This window comes from Morone saxatilis, unplaced genomic scaffold, assembly GCF_004916995.1.
Source record: "Morone saxatilis isolate NCDOM2014 unplaced genomic scaffold, NCSU_SB_2.0 Contig23, whole genome shotgun sequence".
NCBI classification, from domain to species: domain Eukaryota; kingdom Metazoa; phylum Chordata; class Actinopteri; family Moronidae; genus Morone; species Morone saxatilis.
This window is the reverse complement of record NW_023339796.1, coordinates 12,933,804-12,944,534: the sequence shown is the minus strand read 5'-3', so window position 1 is coordinate 12,944,534 and position 10,731 is coordinate 12,933,804. Positions and strand designations below refer to the sequence as shown.

The following is a 10,731-nucleotide window of genomic DNA, read 5'->3' as shown; positions in this document are numbered from 1 at the left end:
CCTTCCCCCCCCTCCCCGTCCGACACTACAATGAGAACAATAACTAACACAACATCTCACGAACTGGACAGGGTGGTGTTGGAATTTCCACCCCAAGAGGGAGCACCTTTACCTTCACTGGAGGTTACATGACTCTCTGCCAATCAGCCTCAGACTCATATCAGGCATCACTTCTTCTTTCATGCACATTTGGACCAGCGACAGAACAGCACTTCCTTAAACAGTAGCCAATAACATGGGGGGAGCCCTTGTTGAATATAACACGCCCTCAAATGAAAAAGTCAAAGTGCCAGAAAGTTACTGGAGGTCAAATTTATCATGAAAAGAACTGAAGTGGCTTTTGTTAACCATCTTGTGTCTGATGTAATGCAACTCCTTCCACTGTGTGTGTGTGTGCATGTGCTTGTAGGCATTCAAAACCTCAATTGCAAACATGAAATATCATGTTTTTAATGGAAAGAGGATTTCAGATGTCACACCTGTGTATATTAAATTCAGTCCTTAACATTTATGGACTGTAGACTTTAAGACATGACTATTAATTAAACTTTGTTTGTATTTAACTTTTATATAGGTTAGTGCAAGTCACAATGCTGTACAAGTGAGTAACACTAATAGAATGGAAAAATAATGAACACAAATTCAAGTCAAAATGCAGAATTATCATGTATAAAAGAAATAAAAAGGTATAATACATAATGAAGATATAATTTGGAGATGTAATATGAATATGTTTCTATAGGAAATGGAAATGGGGACAAGGGAAATGTAATACCTAAACTATATCACACCGTGAGAATTTCTTTAAAGTCTGTCTGATTCAGTTTCTGTCTTAGCAATTTAGCGCGTAATAGAGGTTAACCACAGTGCAACCTCCTCTGCGCCTACTCTTTCCATACTTTAGTTCCTTTGTTCTGCTATCGATAGTAAACTAGTTATTGTGTAGTCTAATGACAATTCCCTTGGACTGACCTTAAGCAGTATTCTGTGGCTTACAGAGAAACCTTTCATTTTCTATCTGCATGTAATTTAGATTAGTCACTCATTCTCTTCCTGTTAGATGCCAAATCTAATATACGCACAGAGACACGGGATAATGCAGTGTATTTACCTAACCCCTGATAGTGCATGCTGCACTCACATGACTGTCTCTGACACTTCCACAAAGGACCCAATGTCATTTACTGTCATTTACACTTGACGCCAACAAGCCAATGAGCTGCTGACATAAAGTCTACAAAACATAATTAATTTCATGTTCAGGGTTTATAATAGAATAATGATGTTTTCTGTGAATCAATAATTAATTGAATCTAGGGCACTGTTCATCCAGGAATAAATTCTGGGACGACATCTAAAGATCTAAAGTGTCAGCTGTCGGAAGCTAAAACACAAAAATATTGGTGCCGGCCTTCGAAAGGCTACTTTGATCAAACCGTAACGCACTCATACACACACACACACTCGACCCAAACCCACCGGGAAGATGGGCCGTTCTTGCTGCAGCTGGTGTAGATGACTGGCTCGTCGTCATAGAAACTGCCAAAGGCAAGTTTCTGCCTGATGGACTCTCTCTCATTCCTCTGGGCCTGCCAGAGAAAAGAGAAAAATACATGAGTATAAAGAATATTAATAAAAGTGTTGCTGTTGCTGTAGTTTCATCTCTGCTTGACGTATACTTGTGGGAAGAAATATAAAGCTGGGTGGTTAAATTAAGGCTAAATACATGCAATGTACCAAAAGACTTTGAACATTCTGCACATTCTGGTTTAGAGGAGAAGGATGAAAGGAAAACAGAAGAAAGAGGAACTAAGGAGGAGGGACAAATATGGATTATGAAGAGAAAGGTGGATGGAAAGAATGCAGCAAAGTCATGCAATTTAATTCCCTGCCTTTCACACGTTAATGTAATCCAGCTGTAGCCTCACACATTATACTGTCATTATAATTCTATAAATATGTTAACTACACTATCAAAGCTTAGCCAACACATTAATAAAAATCTGTCCTTTGGCCTTCTCTTCTACTCTACCATAAGGTACAGACATTACTCCTTACATAAAAATCATCCTCTAATCTCCTGTTCTCTCTCTAAATAACCCAAAATTATCAAGTTTATATAGTCCATTCAAGATTGTACAGTCCACCATGCACACAGAAAACAGAATATCCTGTACCTCCTGTTATAGGTGCTACAGTAAATCCTGGACTGCATTTGCAACCCGATTAAAAAGGCACATCGGGCAGATTGAGGCGGTCTGATTTTCTCCCACAGTTCAGAGACATACAGATCAGGTGAAATGGAAACTATGAATATGTTTGTGCATTTGTCTGGCTATGTGTTAGCCTTGTTATAGACTGAAAACCTGCTGAGAACCTGTCCAGGATGAATGCTGCCGCTCATCTGATGTATCCTGGGATATAGATTGATGATAAATAGGATGAAGTAATGAATGATTCATGATCATTAACAATGGCATGACAACATCCAGTCTCAACATGCAGGAAAAGCATACAGTGTGTTTTTTTGTTTTTTTTTGCGTTCCAGGTCCACACACCAGACCTAAAAACGGAAAACAAAATGGATCCATGCTGTTTTTAAGTATTTGTCCATTAATTGTTAAATGCATGTTTTTCTGTCTACAATGAAGTAAGTGACGCTTCTCTTCTTACAGCAATCAATATAACCCTATGGTATTTGGTCATCTCTTGCAACCACAGGACTATAATTGCTGTAAGTCATTAATAACGATCTTCCTTTGCTCACTTGTCTATTCACAGTACATCATCAAGACAGCAGCCAATATCTATAGTGAAATGGTTCAAAATGCAGTGTCATTCTGCTCTCTGTTTGGCAAGTTCATGAACTTTCTTTGCTGACGTCTTTTCTTCTCTTACTTAATTCTTTTATACCAGAAATGTTCTTTTGCGTTTGTACTCTGCCCTGATTTAATGTTTATACCCGACCCTGAATCATTTATCATTTCAATCTCAGCTTTCACCCTGAAGCTACCCTTAGATCTTATTTGTTTTTTACTTTGAGCCGCATCTTTTTGCGGTACCCAAATCTAAAGAAATAAAGGTCTCACAGCTTTTATATTCTAATATTATAAATCATGGCATTGTGCCAAGTGTCCACATGTCCTAAGAATTGTTGGGTGTGTATTGAATAACACTTCCAAAATTAGACATGTTTCTCCACGCTCTCTCTCTAAATAACCTCAAAACCAGCCCAAACACAAACACCCTCTTTTTGTGACGCATCATTAGATGAGGCTGTGATGTAAGAGCATAAATCACAGTTGATGGCCTTCCCTCGCCCAACCAACGCTCTGCCTCCTGCTCATCCACTTCAGACAGCTGGATGTCCTTCTTACCAGAACACTGTCTATATACACATATATACATATATATACACACACACACACACACACACACACTCTTACACACAGATTCACATACAACCTATTTTACCCTCCCTGAAGAAGATATGTGGTCATGGTCACTGTAAATAAAAAACTGAACAAAGCATGTTATATGATTATACACACATCCATTGTATGAGAAATTATTATGAATTGGACTGACATGTAAAAACACAGAGAGAGAACAGGTGAAGATCACATATGAACACACCCACGCCACCTCACAATAACATCCATTATGGCTGATTCATCTGAAACGGCTCCCCCATGATGGATACCTATCACGTATACCTATAAATGTTATGCTACATATGCTACACTCTCAGACATTACAAACACAAATCCACACACCTGGTAAACGCGTTTCTCCTGGTGCACCATCCTTCAGCACATCGTACTAAAACAGCCGCCCTGCCCTTCTCTACACTGCAGTGAAGCTAGACCCAGGAGACTCTCTCATATACTGCAGCTCCGTGCAGGAGAGTGAGGGAGGGACGAGAGAGCAGTGAGGGGAGGAGGGGGAGGCAGCAGAGACGGGAGGGGGGAATAAGGGAGCAGGAAAGGAAATAGTGGTAAGAGACGGAAGCGGAGGAGGAGAGAGAAATGGAGGAGGGAGGGGAGAGACAGAGCTGCTCAGTGCTGCCACTGCTCTCCTGATCTGTTATCTGTTCCTCCATCTTCCTCACTTGCTTTCTTTCCTCTTCATCAAAGGAAAAGAACAAATAGCAGCTGCTAGAAATCTGTGTCCTGATAAGAGACCATATAGATATGTAAAAATAAGGGTATATGATTGGTTGCACTGCAAGGTGAGAGATACGGTGGGCTGAAAAGGCCATGCTAAACACTCTGATAAATGAGAATGCAACCATGGACAACAAAAGCATTAAAGAGGCTTGGACCAATCAATAGCTCCTTTAATAAATATCAGCATTTTTGGGCAACGTTGACATGCAGTGGTGCCTCTAGAAATGTCTCATAGGAATAGCCAGATGGGGCCACTGGAAATCTTGTGGTGGCACACCAAAACTAACAGCTGGGGGAGGGGTCAGAATGTGACGCAGTGACACACGTACAAAAGTGGCTGGTTGGCTATGCATTTGTTATTTTCTTTCACATTAAAAGGTCCAGTGTGTAACATTTAGGGGGATATATTGGCAGAAATGGAATATAATATTTATAGGTATGTTTTTATTAGTGTATAATGATTTTGCTACAGATGCCGCTGGTCACCTTCCATGTTGAACTGCCATGTTTCTACAGTAGCCCAGAATGGACAGATAAAACACAAGACCTTTCATTATTCGCTAGTGTTGCAGCCACCATAGTTTCTCCTACACACTTTACAGCCCATTCTCAGTAGGATTTAGTGAAATCTAGTGGTGTAGTTGCAAATTGCAACTCCCTTGCTTCACCCTCTCCTTCGAAGTCCAAAGGAGAAACTATGGTGGCCACGAAACAGGTGAAGAAACAGCCTTATCTAGAGATAGCGTTTGGTTTGCCTGTTCTGGGCTACTGTAGAAACATGGCAGTTCAACATTGCAGCCTTCATGGAAAGCCACCCTTTGACGTGTGCCACTGCTAACATGGCGTCTGCATATGCTTATTGGCCCAAAGCAGAGAAGTTCATTTTTAATTGCACGTTCTCACGTTTGTTTTGTCTCCTAGAGGAATTTCCTCCAACCCTATTCCACATCACAGAATCAAGTGTGATGAGCTGTAAAAGAGACGAGAAAGCACAGGGTGTACGTGCCCACACGTGCAAAGAGAAAGCCAAATACACACACACTCTCCCACAGTTACTTCCCACAGTGCTGTGTCACAATGCAGCAGTGGGCTGATTAAACAACGTAACATTTTTGAGTCATCTTTCATCCTTCATCAGCATCAGAGGCAGAATATCCTCAGCCTTTTAGTCTTTTGGCATTTGTCTAAGGGCAATGTACACCATTATAATCATATACTGTATCTACACTGAATCAGCCTAGCCTTTAGATTGTTATGTACATATTGTTTTGTATCATCAGCTTTTAACCTAATTTTTGACTCGAGATTGTTTGTGTTTTTCTATTATTCTGAGAAGTTATTTGTGGAAAACTGGATTTGTGCAGAATCTCTCTGTATCCCTCTCTTTTCTTGTGGCTAAAAGATTCAGTGGAATTTGTCAGAACAAATGGACTGGGAGGAGTAATTCAGTACTTGTGCGGCCCAGACAGAAGGAGAGAAAGACAATCACTCACAGAGATGTTGGACAGTCTGGTTCGCCCTCCACTGTTACAGTCTTCTGCCTGTGGTGCAAAGATATCCTGGAGCTCCTCGGCCCAACTGCGGCTGTTTACCATGCAGCCTCTTCCTCCTCTCTGGTGTTGTATGTCACAGTTGCCATCATCTCCACAGTCCTCCCACCAAGGGCCTGTTGTGGCTTTTCTCAAGAATACCTCTCCCTCCTCTTCCTCATCCATGTCCACATCATAGTCCTCCATAAAGACAAACTGTGTGGAGTGGGTGGAGCAAATGTCAGGGTCGAAGGAGGGACCAAATGCCCTAGCAGGGAATATGGCCACAGATTTACATAAAGATAGTCAGAGGTGGGACACACTCTGAAATCAACTGCTTGAATGCTCAAGTCTGTGTTTCCTATGATCATACAGATAAAATAGATACATATAATATTTGTCATAATATTTCTCATGTAGGTGCTGTGTTCTTATTTTATGATATTTCGGTCTCTGATTATATTCTTTTTCATTTAGTCTATAAAACAAGTGACAAGACTAAATTCTGCTAAACTTACTGAACCACAACTGCATAGCATTGTCTTCCACCCTAAACTCTCATCACTGGTTAAAATAAAAAGTCAAATTATAACACATTCTGCACGTAAGACTCACCTTCATTGTAGAAGACAAACCACTCCTTAAGATGATTCAAATAAAAAATTCAAAAGCAGTAATTATAACAAAACAGACATACATGCATTGCTGCACAAAAAGGACAACTGCTTCTCCCATGCTTTACAGCAGAATAGTTGTTATTCCTGAGCTCAGTGCTATATAATTACAGGCAGCTAACACAAGAACTATAGTAAATGAAAAGGAAAAAAGAAAAGACACGCTTCCTTGCTTTCAAAGACCAGCATTACACATCTCTCTGCAGTCATGTGTGGCTTAGTTTCAGTGATGTGTGTAGATTAGTGTGTCGTCACGGTGTGCCCATATGAGAGAGCACCATGTGGAAGTATATAGGAACAGACAGAATGAGGGTGTGTGCGTGAGTGCTGTATGAATGTATAGGGGTCTTCTCCAGGAAAAAATAAATAAAAAATAATTTGAAAAACCTAGCCATTTTTTAAAATCCAACCTCAATTTATTCCAAAAGAGGTGCAAGAAAGAGGTCTGCAACACTCAAAGATACTCAGATCTCCAGGCTGTCAGGTACAACCAGTCTTACTGTGGTAGTTTCACTGGAGCATTGAGAAATAAGCATTGGGTATATGAAAAGTAGCTGGGTGAGATCATTTCTCATTTCCGTCAAGACATTAAAAATTCTGAAAAAGTTGGCACAGAATGAGATAACCAGCAGAACATCAGGCATGTGGAATTAGGATTGTGCATTTTAAACTGGTTGGCAAACAACCAGGTCTTAGTCAGATTCAGTTGAGTCAAGTTTATATCCCAAAATGACAAGTTATTCCTCAAGGGGCTTCATAAGGACCCCCCTCCCTACACTCTGAACAGACAGAAGGGATCCAAACCATTTGAGGGGCACAATCTACTTTAGGCGTGCTGCACTTCTTTCCCTAACGTCATAGCATTTACTGCTCAAAAGGCATTGTGCAATTTTACATTTGTGCACTTTTACATTGAAAGACTAGTTACATTGAGCAAATACCATGTAACCCATTGCTCATGATCCCTTCTGTTAAGCGTAGCATTAATTGGCATTGCAGAAGTTTTCAAAAAATACAAAAAAAAAAAAAAGCAGCCTTGGCATAAAAACTCAGTTATAAAGCTTACAATGTACAGGTGGAGATTAAGGCCCTGAGCCATGGCAAAAGTATTAAGCACCATAGACCTCAAGGGAATTAAAATTTGCATAATAAATCAAGCATGAATTAAACAGTTAAACCACTTTATTGAAGTTTAATTTTTCCAAGCATCATAGGACACTAGCCCCTGAAAGGAAGAAAAACTATGTTAATGATAGAAAAACACTTAAAGTCATACCAAGACAATCACAAGTGAGTCTTACCATCTGAGTTAGAAATGTTTAGGGTAGAGATTTTTTCAGTCAAACTGAAAATTGTCTTTGCCTGTTGAATGGTGAAGCCAGGGCACAGGTTGCCAGTAGTTGAAGCCTGGATGTGGGGGTGGGTGAGCTCGAGCCTGGAGATCAGATTTGTAGTCAGCTGGAGGCATGTATTTCTGGTCATATGGGAGTTTGCCAGCCTTGGCCTGGTATGAAACATATGGAGTGAAGGGAAGCTGGTAGTAAGGTACATATGGACTCAGTGGGCCTGGATACTTGCCACAGCTGGGTTTTTTTGTACATGAAGTTGTTGGAGCTGTGGTAGCAGAGGCAGTTGTTGGAGCTGTGGTAGCAGAGGCAGTTGTTGGCTTTGTCGTCGGTTTAGTGGTGGGAGTTGGGTTACCCTGCTTAGCAGTTGTGACAGTTGGAAGCTGTGTAGTTTGCATTTGTGGGTATGCTCCATAGCAATGTTGGATAAGTGGGTAGTAGTAAACTTGGGAATTTTCAGGGAGTCCTGGCATCGGTTGTCCTGCTGGAGGGTAGTAGGGATAAGGAATATATAGTGGGTAATAGGGGTTTGGTATTTTTTGAGTAGTCATGGTGGATGATGAGGGGGCTGTTGTGGTCATCTCAGTAGTGAGAGGTCCAGTAGTTTTGGCAGTTGTAGTGGCCGGTGGTGTAGTAGTCCTCACTGGCACATTTGGATAGGGTGGTAGAGCGTAGTAGGGGTATTGAGGAAAACAGTAAGGGTAATAAAAATTGGGAGGAGAGGCTGGAGGATTAATTTGAGGGGGGTTCTCTGTAGATGGCTTGGTAGTCATGGTGGTCGTGTCAGGCTTAGCAGTAGTTGTAGCAGCAGAAGGGGCTTGTGCCATCATATACATGTAGTAGTTGTACCACTGCCAATAGACATTATAGGGGTTGGGCAGGGGCTGGTTTGTCTGGCGCTTATGACGGGCCCCATGAAGGAAAGCAAGTTTCCAGGGCTGCTGTACAGCCTTGGGGATAGTCGAAGCAGGTGTTACAGCAGAACTTGTCAACATGGGGCAATTGAATTTTACAGGAGTCTCAAGCCAACTCATTGACAACACGTAATTGCCATTCTGAAACAAGAATGTGATCATGCATTTAATTCAAGGTCAACATTTATAGAAGAGTTGGCTTCAACATTAGAATGCTACCATAAAACCATCTTGACCCAATTTGGAATAAAGGTATACCTCTTGTATCACATTGCAGCCATCGTAGGGAACAACCAAAATGAGGCCTAGTGCATTTTGCTTCATTGAGTAGCCACAGGTTTCAGGCACCTGGAGCAAATGCAGAGGACGTGCATTGCCTGAGGGGGTGGTAAAGATTATTTTATGGCAACCGGTCATGTACTCACAGCTTTAATATAAATTGACATACAAGCTGTAATAGTTGTGTTACCCATGTCAAGCTGTAAGTCAGCGGCTCTGGGTCCCATGGCTCTCAACTTCATCTTGTTTTGACCACAGTAAAGGGAAGGATTCAAGCGCCTCCATGCTGCTTCATTGGCCATGGCATCCTCCAACTGTGACATCTGCTCCAATATCCCTTTAGGAGTAAAGAAGTTCAGATCCTGCGTATCCTGCTATACTTACATGCAGTAAGTCAAATTAACTGATTACTAGACAGCTAAATTGTACCTGTGCCATCGTTGATCCAAGTCAGTGTGTGCAGCAATCCATCATTTTCTGTGGCAGCAGCAGAGAAAGACCCTGACTGGGAGTCAAACTCTTTCCCATTGAAGAGAATGCTTCCCCTCCTTACTTCCATCACCGCGGCCTCAATAACTACCTTGTCCTGCTTTCTGCTCAGGCCTCGCAAGCTAAAACAAGTTAAACTCACCACCAAAGAGCACAGGACTAATATGACTGCTACAGTATGACATAATTGGTGTCCCCTTTTAACTGTATCTGCCATTGTGGAGAAGCACATCCAGAGCACATGGAGAACACTTTACTATAAAGCAGAATAACTGAATCATGGGTTTTAGTATTGGGCATACACCAGGTAAGCAACCAGTCAGATGCAACTTCAACTACAGCTCACACCTGTGTTCAGTTAACTTGCAACAGGAGAGCTCGTTATGCGTAATTTGTACTCTAAGGTCAATAAATGTAGGATAAGTAGGATAAGTGTCATTTGTTTTCTAGGTTATGTGAATATTTGCATTTTCCAGTGTTGTTTGGTTCTCATGTTTTAAAATGTGGAGTAAAGTTCAGTATGTTAATTGAAAGGTTTTCTTGCCGTTTCTTTTCACTGTTTTCCTCAATTCTATTCTGTCTAGTGTTTATATAAACTGTCAGCATAAGTAGTGTTACATGCAGGACTGTGTGCAGTACAATATTGTTTCTCCAGTGCTGCATTTAAGTTTCATAGCCAAATTTTTAAGTGATTATGCAGACACAAGAATGATACATACCTAACATGAAACAGCCATGTTTGTATGCATAGCTGAAATAGCTTTTGATGTTGAAACATTTTATACGAGTAAAACAACTCTGACTCAATTACATTTTTTTTTTTTTTTTTACAGTGAGGGTAGAATATACAATATAAAAATCCACAGCCTTTTATGACCTTTTTCCTTAACGATTACTATCACATTCTACAAAAACAAAATTCTACAGTAGATTGAACTGTAATGATCCTATGAAGACATATAAAAATAACTTAGAAATGTTAAAGCGACTACAAACACAGGCAAATGATGGGAGAATTGTGAAGATATAAAACAATATCAGCAGTACATGCAAAACAAAATGAATGAAAATTCACCAAGAATGTGTATAAATGTTTTTCACTCAGTTAAATATAACTTGAATTGATTTTGTTACCCTTAAAACGGTTTTATAAGTTTTATAAATCATAGATGTTTTTTCAGTAGAGAGATTACAGGAAATCAAAAGATTTCCGTTTTCTGCTTTATACATACAAATTAGCTACACCTTGACCAGCTTCAGCATTAAAGTGACAGTACAGTACACATTACATCAATATATTATTTTAATTTGAATTAATATACTATTAATTA

General features: G+C 40.3%; 2 protein-coding genes across 2 annotated transcripts in view; both read right to left on the bottom strand.

Moving 5' to 3' along the window:
- zgc:153615 (uncharacterized protein LOC777747 homolog) overlaps positions 1-3,893 on the bottom strand; it is a gene marked incomplete in the record, with an annotated part of 6,468 nt that extends 2,575 nt beyond the window's left edge. The window contains 2 exon segments of the mRNA XM_035670118.1: positions 1,480-1,589; positions 3,777-3,893. Of these exon segments, the coding sequence (XP_035526011.1) occupies positions 1,480-1,589; positions 3,777-3,806 (140 nt within the window).
- A 3,643-nt stretch (positions 3,894-7,536) lies between these two features.
- On the bottom strand, positions 7,537-9,708 carry LOC118334267 (adhesive plaque matrix protein-like). The gene is made up of 5 exons (XM_035670114.1): positions 9,341-9,708; positions 9,102-9,248; positions 8,891-9,009; positions 7,674-8,773; positions 7,537-7,597 (listed from the first exon to the last, which is right to left on the bottom strand). Exons 1-4 carry the CDS (start codon positions 9,630-9,632, stop codon positions 7,709-7,711), a joined length of 1,623 nt encoding a protein of 540 aa, XP_035526007.1. The 5' UTR covers positions 9,633-9,708; the 3' UTR covers positions 7,537-7,597; positions 7,674-7,708.
- Positions 9,709-10,731: the final 1,023 nt, after the last annotated feature.

Bases quoted from the DNA above. Each gene is read 5' to 3' on its own strand.
- LOC118334267 (XM_035670114.1), bottom strand. From the start codon at position 9,632: ATGTGCTTCTCCACAATGGCAGATACAGTTAAAAGGGGACACCAATTA. The intron at 9,249-9,340 runs GTACAATTTAGC...TTACTCCTAAAG, and splicing joins TTGGATCAACGATGGCACAG to GGATATTGGAGCAGATGTCA. The intron at 8,774-8,890 runs GTATACCTTTAT...TTCTTGTTTCAG, and splicing joins GCTGCAATGTGATACAAGAG to AATGGCAATTACGTGTTGTC.